The sequence below is a fragment of the Diabrotica undecimpunctata genome, chromosome 8, assembly GCF_040954645.1.
Source record: "Diabrotica undecimpunctata isolate CICGRU chromosome 8, icDiaUnde3, whole genome shotgun sequence".
Classification (NCBI taxonomy): domain Eukaryota; kingdom Metazoa; phylum Arthropoda; class Insecta; order Coleoptera; family Chrysomelidae; genus Diabrotica; species Diabrotica undecimpunctata.
In genome coordinates, this window is record NC_092810.1 from 138,374,633 (window position 1) to 138,392,825 (window position 18,193).

The following is an 18,193-nucleotide window of genomic DNA, read 5'->3' on the forward strand; positions in this document are numbered from 1 at the left end:
TACCACCAAAACATAAAACCATTAATGACACTCGATTGCCCAAATTTTTATTTTTTAATTCATTAAGGTTTTGATCTCTGCTGTTTCTAGCAATCTTTTTGTTGTTTCTGTGTCAGGTAGTGTTTCTTCTGCGTGTGTTATTATTGGCCTGATCATTGCAAATTCTGACTTTATCCGATATTTTTATTCCTCCATATTGTTTCATTCAGGCATCCTCCTTTCATGTTTCAACCTTTCCGTAACTAAACAGTATGATGCTTAGATATTTAAACTCCATCACTTGTTCTATTATCTGTCCTTCCAGCTCTAATTCACATCTTAGTAGATTTGCTGTTATAACCATGGATTTGGTTTTTGTATACAAACTTGTATATAATTTATACAGCTTATATCCCAACAGGCAACTTACTGATCTGACAACCTTCGCTGTCGACACTGCAATAATAGCATTCGACGAACGTCCATCAGAGGCGTCAGAGAAACTGCAGAACCACATTAATTTGCGTTAAGATTGGCATCACAAGGAAAAGATTACAGTAAACACTAACTAAGAAATATGCAAAGATAACTTTCTCAACCACATATACCTTGTGTCATCAAGTTACATTTAACAATCAGTCCATCCCAATGAAGAATGAAGTCATACATTTAGGCCTTCATCTTGAACAAATTTAACGTGAAAAGTACATATCCTATCAAAAAAGCAACATCTAGTTATCAAAACTCAACAAATAAACTAGCTCATGGGCAAAAATCAAAATTAACACTTGAGAATAAACTGATGATATACAAAACTATACTGAACCCATCTGGACCTCCAGCATAGAATTGTAGGGATGTACAAAACTTACAAACATATCAGTCCAAAACGCTGAGAATGAAGACCTGAGAATACTGTTCATAAAAGACACTTTATAAGAACAAACAGCTAAATACAGAGATATAAACTTAAACCACAATAATGAACTAATCAACGCCCTTATCAATGCTCCAGCAAAAATTAGAAGACTGAAGAGAAAGTGGCCAGAAGATTTGGTTAGATGAATCACGGTAAATCGGTACATGCCAGCAATAACCATAAACTATAAACATGAATCAATTTATTTAATACTCAGAATGTAGCGAGTAGATTGTAAATAAATAGTTTAATAATAATAATAAAAAAAACGTTTGTGGAAAATATATATTACGTTTAACAAAAGACGCAACGAGCTTCAGGTTATGTAGTTACGAGTGACGCATTTGTAAAAAATATTTGCATTTAAATATTTTTTTAACGTTACTACTTCAACAAACTGACCCTCTAACTTGACACAGTTCTAATTTCCCATTTAAAAGAAATTTATTCCAAAATTAGTAACTGTCAATGTGATTCGTCCAAATCAAAACGCCCAACACTTGCTATTAGTCAAATCAATTTGGGACAGGTTTTTCACTCGTATTTATCAGTAAAACAAGTTTCAAGTTCTTACATTTTTATTGGTGTATCTTTAATTTTGGGTTTGACTGTGTTTACTAGTCATACCACTAACGAATAGCTGACGAATTTAATGTTTTTTTAAAGGTGTGTGAGTAAACGTGAAATATTATTTGATAAAACGGTAAACCAATAAAGAAGGAACCTGCTTTTAACACCTGACATTTTTTTCATAGTCGTATGAAAGATAATATTTCGTCGGGTTACAAACAAAATATATTAAGTAAAAATATGCACGTTTAAATACTTTGGATTAAAATATTTTTATATTAGATTTTCTTTTGAATAGATGCATTAGGTATTTTTGGAAGCATAGCCTTCTTATCGCGGGCTACGGATGGACCGGTGGATCGCACTTAGGTGTGAAAAAAATACACTACAGTAAAAACTGTAACGACACATCGCGCGACCACACACTTCACGCGACCATACAATACATGTAGTAGTAAACATGCGTGTTTATTAATAAAATAAAATAAAATAGAATAAAATATAACAAAATATAGAATAAAATAAAAATTAATACAATCGAATCGAATAAAATATCGTATCGCGTCGATTATCGAATTGCATCGATTATCGAATTGAATCGACTATCGAATCGAATTAAATCGAAATGAATCGAATCGATTATCGAATCGAATCGAATAGATTATAGAATCAAATCAAATTAAATCAAATCTCAAATCGAATCGAATATCAATTCAAATCAAATATCGAATCAAATCGAATCGAATCAAATATCGAACAAAATCAAACATCGAAAGTAATCAAATCAATTATCAACTCGAATCGAATCAAATATCGAATCTGATCGAATCGATTATCGATTCTTGAATCGATTATCGAATCTATTAGATAGATATATACGTTTATTGACAATTATTACATCGTAAACACTACATTTCATGTCATAATATAAATAAGTCACTTATGTGTACATCGGAAATAACTAAGAAATAATACAAGAACACATAATATAACATATACAGTGAAAAATAGAAATACAAAAATATAAAAAAAAACAATTCAGTTAGGTGTAAAATAGTTTTTATAAAAACGACCACACTAGGAGCTCAAACAAACAAATTCATGTATACTATAGAAATAGTGTTCCAGCAAGAAGTGTTTTGCTAATTTATAAAATTGTTTAGAATTCATTGACTTAATATCAATATTTTTGATCAGGTTTAAAAAAACAATTATACAGATTATAATTTATTGTATTAAGTTGTGTATCACAATCTGGAATATGGTATAATGATATGACTTTTGTTTCTTGTATTGCACTGATGTTGATCAGTATGTGATTTTACATCTTGTATATTATTATGAACAGTTAACAAACTTTCAAATGTATATATTGAAGGTAAAGGAAGAACGCCATACTTTTTAAACAAGGGTTTGCAGCTGACGCGATGTTCTGCTGAGTCAATAATTCGGATTGCTGCTTTTTGAAAAGTGAAAATTTTATATGCATAGGACGAGTTTTCCCAAAGAATTATGCAATATGTCAGGATACTATGAACAATTCCAAAATAAACAGACCTAAGAATATCTCGACTCACAGAAGTAGCCGATCTGCGCATGGCAAAAATCTGTGAAGCGAGCTTCTTATATAATCCATCAATACGGTGCGACCAGTTTAACCTTGTATCCATATAGTAACAGCTAGTAACTTTACTGGTTTAGATGGTTTAACCCATCTATCGGAACTAAATACTATTGTCTGGGATTTTTGACAGAGCATCAAGAATAGCAGAGGTCCCAAAACTAATCCTTGTGGTACTCCTGTTGAAATTGGTAGAGGATTAGATTCTTGATTATTCAATGCAACAATCTGTGTTCTTCCTGTAAGATATGATTTTAAAAGGTCGTGTATGGTACCCCTCATTCCATAGTACTCATAGGTTTACCTGCATCACGACCGTTAACAATAATCGTATTACTTTATTTACCAATAAAGCTTTAGTTGTTGAGTAATTTTTCGACGACGAAGATTTTTTCATCTTTCCCATGGCTTAGTTTTACTCCACCGTAAATAGATTTCCATTTTAATTGAATGCTCCTCTTTCATTTCTTTTGACTAGCGGGGCGAGGATCTCGCATAGTGAGAGTTAAAACAGGGTTGAAACTGAATCTGCACGTTACAGAGAAAAACCGTTTACTTTCTGATAGTCCTTGTAGTAGTAATAGAAATTGTCCTTGTTAACTCTTTGTATAGATACATTATTTTCCATTCTATTAGTAGTATGGGCTTTAAGTAGCAAGCAGTTTCAGTGTGAGGACATTTATAACGTCAAATACTCTCTTGTTCTAATTCCTTTTTTAGTTTGTTGGTTAATTTCTTCATTTTTTTTATTCTACCATGACCTTTAATCCAATCGAGCTACATTGATCAGTAAGTCAGTAAGTATCATCAATTTAGTAAGTCTTTTGGTTAAATTTTTTGAAGGTATACTTCTATACGCGCGCTCCACGTTGGAAATTTGTATGGGAGTGAATCTGTGAAATCATTACATATGTAAGATAATGAGTAAGAGATAGACAGAAGATATATTTTCTCTCTCTTCCTCTCTCGAATATAAAAATGTTCCTTTTGTATATATAATTTAATATTATATATATTATATAAAGATATATATATATATATATATATATATATATATATATATATATATATATATATATATATATATATACATATCTTCTTCTTCTTCTAATGGCGCTACAACCCTTTGTGAGTCTTGGCCTGCTTAACAATGTTCTTCCATTCTGCCCTGTCGGATACTTTCCTTCGCCACTGCCTGATGTTCATGGTTTTAAGATCCCTCTCTACGTCGTCTATCCATCTTTTACGGGGCCTTCCTCTTGTTCTGTTTCCTTGGGGCTTCCATCTCTAAACTACTTTTACAGCTCGATTATCTGGCATTCTTTCTAGGTGATATATATACATATAATATACATATAATAAAATATTTATTAATATTATTATTTATGTGATATGTTTTGTATTATTTATTAAATGTTCATAATTATTAGTCTTTTGTATTTCAAAATAATAATCTCAATAAATCACTGTATGATCCAGAACTGTCAATTTTGAAATATCTGTGTGTGATGTCCTCGGTAGTATAGTAGTCAGTATCCCCGCCTATCACGTGGGAGACCGGGGTTCGATTCCCAGTGGGGGAGGACTTTTTTATTAATATTATTACATTATTGTCATTTTTAAATACTTATGAATATTGCAGTTTAATATTCAACTCCATTCATACATATATGAAAATAAAAATATACATTTTCATCAAAATATTGATTCAATCCTTCATCGCTTTGTTTAATTCTTATACATGATTGTACCTCTTGGCTTTGCTCCTTTTCAACGATCCCTCATACATTATGACCGAAAATTTATAATTAAATTAATTTGAATAATAGTTAAACTACAAAAATATTTTATAAATTTAATTTGAAGTAAAAATGGCGAATTACTGATGCCGACTTGTCACATGATACCTCCCATATCTCTCTACGTTAAGGTGGTATGTCACAATGTTAAAATTTATATACTTTTTAGGTACAGTTATCGTCACTATTTCAAAACAAATCTTCAACTTATGATTATGTACGTAAACTGTACACCTTCTATTTTAATGATATCTAGTTAAAATTTCCAAAGAAAGCAGTAATTTTTTTATAACTGTACTTAAATAAATCGATGTCATAACTTACGTGGTAACGTGCCTAAAAATTGGTATTGTGTAATAATTTTTGAACTTAGGTACAAAATAACTACGTTAAATGATTAACTATCCAAAAACCTTTATTTTAAGCAAATGTTCGTTATCCATACTGCCCTAATTTTTAAATTAACTGTACCTAAAGATAAAATTACAATTAAAAGCTGCAAACTAGGGATTTTGTTGATGTTACCATTATAAGTTGGCATTTTGATAGTGAGAAATTAGTTCGGCTATCACTTAATAGATGAGAAAATAAGTTCACGTGTCATTTAGTAGAAGGCAGCAGTGATGTATTACATAGCGACAAATGCGTGTTTGCCGAATTTAAGAAAAATCTGCAAAACATTGAAACCTAGTTTTGTGGTTATGCCAATTGTCTATTTGTTATGCAGTAACCATGGTAATACGAATCACGTGGTTTTGTTTAGCAAAGCGGCCCCTCCCAGTTAATATTTTGGCTTCGTTTGACTTTCAATTATCAAGAACTTGAGTCATAATTAGAAATCAGATGAAAATCTGAAATTTTCTGAGGAAAAAACTTCCACTGTTCACATTTGATATGAAAAAAGTTATTATTGTAGTGACGCTATTTTTCAACTGACTAACATATTTTAGATTTCTTAAAAATACTGTTCTTATAAATAAATGGTCTAATTACCATAATTCCTTTTTTGATTATTATTTACCTGCTTTTCAAACAATTCCAAATTTCTTTATCAGTTTGCAATAAATATTTTTGGGCAGATAAAGAATTCAGAATTGTCATAAATATTTCCAAATGAATGAACGTTTTGTGTGTATGAAGTAGTATAAAAAATATCAAGTAATTAATATGTTTACTAAAAAAATTCCCAGTCAGCACATCCGGCTAAGTGCTGGTGTAAGATAATTAAATTTTACGACCTTTTTCGTCTGAGAATGTATTGAGTATCATGTATCATATCAATAACTGTTGATAATATGTATTAGAATTGCATTACATATAGTTAGTCGATTTTTTACCACAAGAGCAAGCTGTAATAAAACCACACTTGTGTAATTTAATACAAAAGCAAGTTTTTTGTTTAAAATTTAATTTTGTATTATTTCGAACCCCGCATCTTTCGTGAAAAATAACTGCGGGACGTGACAGGACTTATATACGGGAAGTTAGTTGTTTTCGCTTATTTTAGTGCAAACTTTTTTTCTGGCAAATAATTTTGTTTTTGCCGTAAGGGTCGGCCAAAGTTAACCTCGGAAAATGAAATCAGATAGAAAAAGCAGAACGGTACTTCGTATAGTGCATTTACGAAAATTGTCAATGTTTTGGACAGTTTGTTACAATAGCTTTACTTGTAAGTTGTAAGCCTTACAAGTAAAGTACAATGAGCTTTGTGAAGTGGAAAGTGCGGTACTTAAAAGTATATTCGAAGAAGTTTCCGAAGAAGAGATAATCAGTGAGATGGAGGCAACGGATAAATACAGTGCAAGGTACTTTGAGTCATGAATTGTAAAAGGTAAGCGCAAATTTAAATTACCTCCAATCGAGTTGAAAAATTATTAAGAGTTTGTAACCTAGGTTTGGCAGAGAGGATCTCCAGATTGAAGTTTACATTAGAGAGCTCTTAAAGATAATTTTCAGTCGAGTTTCTAGTAGTCCTTGTAAGATTTCTGCTCTTTATGATATGATTGAGAGTCAACTTCGTTCACTTGAGACCTTAGACAAAACCTGTTGACAAGTTTTCGGCGATATTGTATCCTCTTATTGAGTCAGGTTTGACAAAACATACCATTCGACTATAACATCTTGTTTGTTGTGGAGAAACTGCAGAAGTTACATCTTTAGAAACAAGATTGAGTGGGCTAATGAGCTTTTTACAGAGTGAATTTCAAAATAAAGAAGAAATTGATTTAGCAACGGAAGGTTTTGGTTTATCGACTGAAAATAAATATAAATTCAATAACCTTGTTGCCAAGAAAAATGTAAAATTACCTAAGCAAGGAACTGATCGGCCCTTAGCGACCGCTGCTGGGTTAATAAATTATGAGGTTTATGGAAAGTAGCTGCGGGACGTTCCACACGTATCAATAAATACACTTTTTAGTGTTTACATCTAGTTTCAATACTTAGAAATGTTAAAAAAAACAAAGCATATCAGAAATTTAATGATTTTTTTTCTGACATTTTTTGTTTCTATCGACCATTTTCGGTAAAAAACAGTTATAAAAAAAACTATTGAGTTTTTCTATCATTCGAGCCCAAAGTTCTTCATCTCGCTCAATCTTTTCAATAAATAGGGGCTCTGTATCATTAACATATACTACAAAGTACTATTAATATCTATTTTCTTCAATATTAGGAAACAAGACTGGTATACACTATTTAAAATGTTTATAAAACTAACAAAACAACACTCAAAATCAAAACAGCAACCTCAAAGGTAAATAAATAACAACAAAACACGATTCAAAATTAAAAAAATATATGGAATGATCCAATCCGAAAATAAAAATTTCTGAAACTTCTACTAATAGCTCATATCAACTTACATTGAACAAGACTGCCGCAGACTGCCGATTGAGAGCGAACTGTACCGATCGTATTATATTATAACTCCCAGTACTTGCCCTCACTGGCAACCATGTCGCTGTTCAGAGAAGTAAATTTCGGGAAAATTAAAAAATTAGAATATGATGCACGTGCTGCCATCTACTCAAAGAATTGTTAAACGTTAGATTATTTGAATGCCACTCATTTTAACTGCGGCGTGAACATACCCCCTTAAGCCGTTTAGGCACTACATACCTACAATCTTTATTGTCCATGTCTCCACGGAAAAAGAAGAAGAATTGGCAGTTGCGGAAAGAATGAGAAGAAGAAAAGACAGTTGACAAAAAGAAGAAGAGCGTTCTACAATCTACAATCTTTATTTGTTTTAGTTATTTTATTTTTATAATAATTAATTTAATATTTTAATTTAAAAATACCGCCACCTAGCGGACAATAGTTGAATTACGGTAGAGGAGATTCCTTCGACGTCATATATCTTTCTCACTCTTACTAAAAGATCCTTCTCTCTCTAACACATTGATTTCCCTATCTCTATAGTCGTAAAGACTTTGTATATCTACTATAAGTTGTTATTAATTCTGTTTCTCTTTCTGCTATGTCTTACCTATAGAATTACATATGTAATGATTGTGCAGATTGACTCCCAAATAAATTTGTAATGGCGAATGCGTGTATAGAAGTGTAACTTCCACCGGCAGTCTCACTGGACTGCCACACCCGTTTTTTTTAACGAAGCTTTTACTATCTGAACAAATTGCAAACGATTGTGTTGTAACTTTCATTCTTATATATAGGTAGTAGAGTTTCTAATAGAAAATTAATTTTGCAGTGTATATTGTAATTTTTCATTTAATTTATTTTTTTTAAGGTTATTGTGTGAAACATTATAGCACAACCTATTTGCTTGTTGCTCTTTGATGCATCCGGGAATATATAAATACAGACATTTCAATCTATATTTCTCTGTGAAGATGTTTCTTTTTTAATATTCTGAATTTAGAAGCAGCACAAACAGAGAAAATTATATCAATATCCATAGAGTCAACACAATTACAGATAAATTAATATTTTTTTTTATTACACTATTTATATTGGTCATCAAAATACTTACCAATAGCTAGACTGTGATCCCACCAATTGTATACACATTGTTTAAACCTCAATCCAGCGTTGTCGACGATTTCTTCAGCAGTAGGAGTATCGGAAAACGTCCAAGTACCAAGATATATTAGCATTACTAACAGTATAGGCACCATCCATTGCAGCAATTGTTTATCAGTCAGTTTTACCTTATGAGCAGATTTTACTCGGTAAGTTAAAGAAACCCTTAAAATAAAATAAATCAAAATAAAACTAGTGAAGGAGAAAATTTTCAATGAAAAAATGTTTGTTGTTTGTTACTAATTTTTATTCTTGAAATTAACCTACTGCAGACATTTTTTAAACGCTTTTATGAGTGACCGAGCGAAGGTTCCTTGTGGTGTCGTCCAAAGGATTTCTACAAGAACTGAATCATATGTCTGCCGTAGATCCACAAACATAAGATAACTTTCCTTGTTTGTACTTGATAGTTTTTCTATTGGTTATTTAAATTAAAAACTTTGTCTGGACAAGATCTTCCAGCTCTAAAGCCTGACTGTTCTTCTTCCTTATTTCAATATTCAAATTCAATTAAACTCGCAAAACTCTTAAACATAACCAACTAAGAGTGTTTATTAATAGGCCTCTATAGTTGGAGTAGTTTAATATATCATATTTTATATGGATTGAAGTTATGTGGGTCACCTTTCAATCTTCCAGCACATAGTTATTATTTACGTAGTTACTAGAGGTATTGTAGTGATTAGTGGATAGTTTAGTAGTGTCTGAGGGCTCGGTGCAGTGATAATCAAGGATGCCTGGCGAATTTAATATTAACGTTCGTAATTAGGTCTAATTGTACTAACCACGGAAACCTTTTCGAATATTATATACATATATATATATATATATATATATATATATATATTCATAGATTTCTTCGACTTCTAACACTGTAATAAGCTTACCTCCAAGTTTTCATTAATAACGCTGTATAAGTGACGCAAAATCCTAAATGTCGAGACCACTTTGTGGCGATGCAAGAATACTGATCCAGACTGGGAAAGATTGCAGCCATCTAAAACAAAATAAAACAACATAGAACAAAACTAGCGAGTAATTTGCGAGATTGAGCACTTACCTCTAAATACATAGTAGCACAGCCAAGTAAAGTAATACTGAGGAAGATGGGACTTGCCACTTTGAAAACTTTCAGTTTTCGGTGTTTATACATATATAAAATTAGTATGATTGTGCAGGCAACACAAAAAATTGAGAATGTTAGTAGACTAATCCTAAAACATTAACAACACTTTAATATATTTTGTTTAAATATTTTTAAATAGTAAAAAGTAGAAAATTATTTTCTTCATACAGTGTGGAAATCGCTTATGAAATAAAATTGTTTGCGTCTTTATTTTAGAAAATTATAAAAAACCATGGGAAAATTCAAATATACGCTTTAAAACACTAATCTAAATATACAGCATGGTTCACTATTTTCCTATCCACAATCAAGATTTTGATGAATTTTGCCTTTTATATATTCATCTCCAGTCCTCAAATCCTTTAACTAACCGCTCTTCCTAGGCTCTCCCTGTAATATGTTCTCCGTAGATATTAAATAGTTTTGGGAACAGCACATATCCTTGTCCAATAACCTCTTCTGCGTGGATACTTAGATCTTATTGTATGCTTGTATAACTCAGTTATAAGGGAAATCAGGTTCGTTGACACGTGAACTTCTTTTAACATTAGCCATAAAAGATGCAATTTGACTGTCGAATGACTTGCGGTAATCTATGAGGCCGATGTATAATGGGATATTGAATTCTCTTAACTTCTAGATGACTTGTCTTATGTTTACAAGCTGTTCTCGTGTATATTTGTATGTATGTATAGCGTAAACAGGCCTTTCAGGCCCATTGCTGGATGGATCATTTTCATCGTTTTCTGTTCTTAGCCATCAGATTCCAATCTCTGATCCCATTTCTCTGACATCTTCCATCACTTCTTCTTAGAGTGCCGTCTCCCTACGGAGGTTGGCAATCATAATGGCTATTTTTATTTTTGAACTTGCTTCTCTAAACAAATCAATCGATCTGCATTGATACCAATCACGTAGATTCTTCAATCATGAGTTCTGTCTTCGGCCAACAGATCTTCTTCCTTGAATCTTTCCCTGTATGATGTCTCAAAATTTCATATTTTGGTCCCCTCATCACGTGGCCTAGGTATTCCTTCCATCACTACATCTCTTAATTTCTTTCTTGGTCTTTCTCTCTTTTTTTTGCCCTCAGGTACTCTCCAAACAATATTCTCGACTAGTCTATTACCTTGCTTTCTTTCTAGATGTCCGGGCCATTCTAGTCAACGTTTTTTCACCACTTTTGTTATTGTAGAGTTAACATACAATTGGTACACTTCTGAATCAGTTCGTCTTCTCCATTCTCCCTCTACTACTTTTCCACCAAACATTCTGCGAAGTATAATTCTTTTTCATGCTTCCAATGTGTTTTGTATGGTTTTGTTCATTCGAATTATAGTTTTGTATACTCTTATTTTTTTTGCCCATGGCTCCAGCACATCTGTTGCTCTTGGTCAGTCTTAGGTTGATTTTCGTTTCTTCTTTACATGTCTGATCAATAAGAGTACCTAAGTACATATATTCATCCACCTTCTCGAATTCTACAATTGATCCATCCTCCATCTCCAATTTGAAAGAGCCTCTGGTGTTTATTCCTTTTTTGCTCGAGATTTCTATGTACTTGGATTTATTAATATTATTTTTTAATCCCATTTTAGAGCTTTCCCGAATCAGTCTTTTTGCTACACTTGCCAATTCTTTTCCATTTCTTGCAATGAGGACCACATCATCAGCGTATACTAAGCATTGGTGTTCTTTGTATAAAATAGTGCCGGACCTATTCATTCCACTAACTCTATTACTATCCACTAATAACTATATTGAATAGCAAGGTAACCAACGGGTCTACTTGGTGAACACCTTTTTTCACTTCGAATTCTTCTGAGACTGTACCGTTGCATTTCACAGCACAAATGGTTTGTCTAATTGTCATTTTTACCAATCTTACACTTTTTTTTTGGCACTTGGAATTCTTTTACCCTTTCTATTAATTTGTTTCTATCTATTGTATCGTAGGCGACTTTGAAATCAGTGAACGGTGCTGAAATGTTGTATTCATAGCAATTAATCAGGATTTATTTTAGCATAAAAATTTGATTGGTTGTTGATCTTCCCTTAGGAAATCCTCCCTGATAATCTCCTAGATTCTTTTCTATATATATATATATATATATATATATATATATATCTAATCATTTTTTAATTAGTATGGCGAGCACTTTGTATATTACCTCTAAAAAGAATATTCCTCTATAGTTTGCGCATTCAGTTCTATCTCCCTTTTTGTGAATAGGAATTATAATGGACTTGTTCCATTCTTGAGGCATTTCTTCGGTATTCTACACTTCTAGTATTAGCTCACTAAGTTGGTTTATTAAAGCCTCTTTTTCATATTTTAAGTTATCTGCCACAATGCTGCCCTCCCCGGGGCTTTTTTGATTTTTCATATCGTTTATTATTTTTTCAATTTCTTCTTTTGTGGGCTTTGGTATTTCTTCTATTACTGTTTGTTTAGGAACATTATAATTTTCTTCAGTAGTCACTCTGTCATTTAGCATCTCTTCAAAAAATTCTTTCCATCTTTCACATATTTGGTCTTAGTCAACTTTATCAGGTTTTTTCGCTTATCTCTTAAATTCATCGTTCTTCTATGAGAGCCAGTTTTAATGTATTTTAATGTATTTATTTTTATTTAATTTTTCTTGTAATTTTATATATCTTATATTTTTATGTATCATACCTTTTCAGGTCGTCTTATTTTTGCGATCGCAAACTTTTTAATCTCAAATTTGATCTTTTTTTTCTCTGTCCTACATTTGCCATCAAACCAGTAGTTTTTTCTAAATCTTTTTGTTCTTGGTATATTCTTCGACGTTGCTTCCTTTATAGTATTTGTCATTTTCAAGAACTTTTATTGTATGTTACTCACAGTAGTACTATCTTGTTTGGCGTAGGTTTCTTGTATATCCTTCTTTACTTTACTTTGCACTTTCTTTTTCCGTTTATGCTTTTTAATTATTGTATCTCTCATATTAATTCTAACCAAAAAATGATCAGAGTCTACGTCTTGTATTAAAATGTGGTCTATTTGATTAGTTTCATTTGATCCCGGAATTTTCCACGTTTCTTTATATATTTTCTCCGAAAATGCGTACTCATTATTTTAATCCTGTTTTCAATGCGAATATAATCAATCTTTGGCCATTATCATTTGTATTCATATGTTTACTTTCGGCCTCTGTTATGTTTTTATACATATCTTCTCTTTCGACCTTTGCATTGGGATCGCCTATAATCATTTTATTATCTTGTCTGGGTATTTCTTCAGACAATGACACTAATTCTTCATAAAATTCATCTTTCACTTCTTCTCCTTTTTCTTCTGTTGGAGCGTGTATATTTATCAGCGATATCATGTTCTCTTTTCCTTTATTTCTAATTGCACACATTTTGTCAGATTTTGCTACAAATCGTTTTACCTGTTCCACTTCTACATGTACCAGAAAACCCACTCCAAAATTCTTATTATCGCATCCACTTGTATAAAACGTGTATGGACTAATCTTTTCAATATTTTTTCCAGTCAAATGTGTTTATTGTATTGCTATGATGTGTATTTTTTATTTTTAAGTTCTTCTATTAGGTTAATTAATGCTCCCTCCTCGTATACTCCTCGTACATTCCATGTCGCAATATTTAGGTACGTATTTTAATTTTTTGTTTTGCTATTTATGTTCAAACTCATTTTCCTGTTCATTGCTAGGGTCCGTCGGCATAATGGGTCGTCTTTTTCTTTTTCCACTACTATATGCCGTTTTTTGGATCAAAATTTCTAGAGTTTTCTCGTTTGAAAGTATCATTTCTGGCCCATTCCCATTTTATGCCATCCACTGTTAGTTTTTTGTACCCTATCTTTACGTTTTACATTCAGCTCTTAATTCCTTGTCTTTATTTACAATTTCCTGCCTTATGTGTCTTTCCTTTTCGGTCAGGTCATCGTTCATATCTTTTCTCCAATGAGAAATCTGAGTTTGCTTTTTTCTTTCATTACCTTATTTTTTTCGTCATACTTCTCCGTCATACTATTTGTACCAGACATATATTGTTTTTAAGCTTCATTGCAGATTCCATTTTGATATCTTCTTTTAGGTGCTTTTGTATAAAATCATTTACGTTATTTTTTAAGAGTGTTTTATCTGTTGCGACTATTGGTAGAATAGTAAATACTATGTTGTTTCGTTTCATCTGTTTTCCAATTCTTTCTACTTTGTTTTCAACCTGGCTTAATTTATTTTTTGTTTCTTTCAATTCTTGGTTTATCTTTATATTTTATTTTTTTCAGTGCTATCTTTCAGTCCTGACTTCTATTAGTTCTCCCATCATCTTCTTGAACATACTCATAACGTCGTTATCATCCTCTGAATCTTCTTCCCTTGGTTTTCTTGTGCTTGGGGTTCTGGCAGTTTTTTTGCTCTGAAGGAAAGGTGAAGTTGACCCTCTACCTTTTCTCTTCTTGCCTTCTGACGCGTTATCATCACTATCATCATCTCGTGTATCTTTACTTTTGGCAAATCAGGCCTGCTCGTCTGGTATTCCCCTTTAGATAAAAGTTTTCAGCCTCTCATCGAGGATCTTTTATTAAAATAATTAAAAAATACTTTACCTGAACGGCCAATGATATGTAGCTAAACAAGGTGATGGGTCTATACAATAGTGACAACCAGGTGCACATTTTTTACATTGAAAAATTGTTTCCCATGAATCACTGCTGGTTTTTAAATACTCCGACCAAGCAACTGAAACCAAAAACAAAATGTTAATTTCAAAATTATTGACTTCATACAACATGTTAACACAATAATATGAGATGGAAAAAATTAAAATGGGTATACGTGTTGATGTGTTTTAACCATGTATTGCCCCTTGTAACTCGTAAGTTACATATTGAATAAGAGTCATAAAATACTTTCTAAACCTGATATTTCCGTAAACGTCTGTTGTTTCTATAAGGTTACAGACAGCTGTCTACATAGAACATTCCAATCATAAACTATTATAGGTCATATTTTATGCATAGTGTTGCCAAAAAAACTCTTGGAAAAATCGTCAGAATTCTATTTAAAAAATCGTGAGAAACCTGAGATTTTCCGATTTCAATAAAATATTTTTATAGGGGGGTAAGAATGTGAAAAAAAAACGAGATCTATAAAAAATACGTGTATATTTTTGCAACTAAAATAAGAAATATATTAGAAAAACTTTACAAAAAAAACTTTCCAAAACCTAACAAAAAAAAAAAACCTTTTTACTGGGCGTGACCCAAGTCCATTTTTTTCCCAGTCCAGTTTGTATTTTTTTTGGTAAACAATTTTTTTTTACTAGGAGATCCAACAACACTCTTCACTATCTGCCATTTTGTCGCTTATGCACTGGTTTTAATAATAAAATTTATCACAATTTAACACGACTTCTAAAAGTAACTACAAAACTGACGGCCAAACTAAACAAAACAACTACAAGCGTAATACAACGCGCGTACGGTAATATTGTAACTGGTGCAAGAGCGGGACTTCCCCGAATTCTGATTCAATTTAATACAGTAGCAAGGAATTGTGGATGGTAGAAATAAAATAGCTTCTTTTTCGTTCAGTTATAACGGGTTTGTTAACAGGGTTTTTCTGTCTTTAAGTAATTTCTTTACACAATTATGTATAAAACTACTTATTCTTCTAAAGTGAGTAAAAATCGTTTAAATTCCCATATAATTCGTGAAATCGTGAGACATTTACCGAATTCGTGTAATCTCACGATTAATCCACGAGTTTTAATCCAACACAGTAGCACATGTTCTAGTATTTGTCGTGTATTGTCGTTAGGTGACTTTGATCACAATTTCAAGTACTTTCTATAATAGCTGACGAAATAAAAAAAAAACTAAAAGTAAGTAGGTACATTCTAACTCTTATTGTAGCAAATATATGCTCTGATAATAAAATATTAGGTATTTTGTGAGTAAAAAATATTGTGTAACTTTAAAGTTACAATGGTCCATAATGTAGAACATATTTTTTTTGCAGGTTGTAACAGAAATGGAACCTATTTGTGTAAAATTATTTTATGACAAGAAAGAACTAAATAATGTTCCAATTTGAGACATTTCTGGATATGACCCTCTGAAAATTCTGTTCTAGAATCCGACAGGACAATGATGAAGTGGTACATATTTCAGAAAATGTTTGTTTGGAAGAAGTGAGCGTGGGAGATATGTAAGGTAATAATGAGAACCAGAATGATGATAATGAAAAAGAGGATGACAATGACGACGAAAATTACGTGCTCAATCATCAGAATATCACATGGAAACGAATTACTAGTCGTTCTGCACAGCCCATTCAAGTATTTTAGAACGCTGATAGATGACAATATTTTAAACATTATCGTTTATCAAATAAGTCTGTATTCTACCCAAAAGAACACCAAAAAATCTTTAAATGTGGACAAGAACGAAACATAACAGTTTTTCGGTGTATGTTTGTTTATGTCAGTGTATGGTTTACCCTCAACTAGAATGTACTGGAAAGCGTCTACTCTAATTTCAGTTGTTGCGAAACTATGAGTCGGAATCGCTCGGAACAAGTAAAAAGCAATATCCACTTCAATGACAATAGTCAGATAATTCCCGGAGATAAGTTATACAAAATCAAACCGCTTTTACATCCAGTTATAGTAAATTTTCGGAAAATTCCAATGACAGTAAAACTATCAATGGATGAACAAGTTATTCCTTTCAAAGGAAAAGATAGTCTAAAAATATATATAAAAAACAAACCAAAAAGTGGGGCTATAAAGCGTTTCTGCTATGCGATAACAACGGAATTGTATATCATTTTGAACTGTATGCTGGTAAAGAAGAGCATCCAGAATATTTACCAACTTGTCATAAGATATATTTTGATAATTGGTTTACAAGTATGCAACTTCAAATTGAACTGGACAAGTTGGATATTCCCTCTGTAGGTACGGTGCGTCCTAACAGATTGAAAGAATGTAATTTCTCTCCCGACAAAGATATGAAAAAGAAAGGAACTAGGAGTTTCGAAGAACTTGTCTACAATGAAGAAGGAATAACCTTTAGAACAGTCAAAGGGTACGACAACAAGTCGGTGCATTTACTGCGTTCGTTTGTAGGCATGTATCTTACAAGTCAAGTTCAAAGATGGGACAAAGCAATGAAAGAAACTATTCTTGTGGAATGTCCTACCATTGTACTGTTTTACAATAAATGTATGGGTGCAGTGGACTTAATTGACTCGTTGATGGCTTTCTGTAGAACTAGGATTCTTTCTAAAAAGTGATACATTGAACATTGTGTTCCATATATTTAATTTAGCAATTGTCAATGATTGGTTACTTTATAGAAGAAATACCCAGTTACTTGGTATAAGAAAAAATGATGACTTAAGTGTTTTAGATTTCAAAGTTGCTGCTTATCTTTATCAAGAAGGTAAACAGAGCTCAAGAAGAAGGGAAGGCCCAGTACAGTCTATCTATAATAAAACAAGAAATAGAGCAGAAAAGTAAAAGAGGAGCTATCGCTTCTCTACCGGAGAAAAATATACGGAAAGACGGAATAGGCCATTGGCTTAAATTTTCAGAAAGGCGCGGCCGTTGCAAGAAATCTGGATGCCTAGGCATGCCAAGTAATATGTGAAAAATGTAATGTAAATGTGTGCTTTACGCCTAATTCTAATTGCTTTGTGGACTTCCATAAAAATTAACTTTTTTTCCTATTGTAACTTGAGAGTCACAAACCAAAAAACAAAGGAAATAAAGAACAAAAAAATCTTCAAAAATGTTTTAATTTGATTCAGTATACAGTAAAAATTTTTTTTGCAGTTAAAAAAATTGGGCAGTACAGGGTTAAGAAAAGTCTATTTCAAGTGTAAGTAGATTGTCCAGTAAAATAAATAAACACTGGCACTAAAAATATTATCCTTAAGGTGGGTACACATATGCTTCGAATACCGTCTCGAACCCCGTCGCGTACAGCGACGCGATCAACAGAAGTTCGCGACGTTGTTACAGGGGGCATTGAAATAAGTAACGAACCGAATACCGCTCCGTACTTTGTACCAAACATTTTAGCGTTCCAGCAGTAATTGAGTTGAATTTGCATGTGCAAGTTGGATGTT

General features: G+C 32.2%; 1 protein-coding gene across 3 annotated transcripts in view; it reads right to left on the reverse strand.

The window, feature by feature from the left end:
* Positions 1-18,193, reverse strand: part of LOC140448094 (probable G-protein coupled receptor CG31760) — a 412,547-nt gene that overhangs the window by 32,321 nt on the left and 362,033 nt on the right. For all 3 annotated transcript variants that reach the window (XM_072541150.1, XM_072541151.1, XM_072541149.1), the window contains 4 exons: positions 14,665-14,797; positions 9,996-10,149; positions 9,823-9,932; positions 8,886-9,100 (listed from right to left, as the gene is read on the reverse strand). In XM_072541150.1, the coding sequence (XP_072397251.1) occupies positions 8,886-9,100; positions 9,823-9,932; positions 9,996-10,149; positions 14,665-14,797 (612 nt within the window). The remainder of the gene's footprint in view (positions 1-8,885; positions 9,101-9,822; positions 9,933-9,995; positions 10,150-14,664; positions 14,798-18,193) is intronic.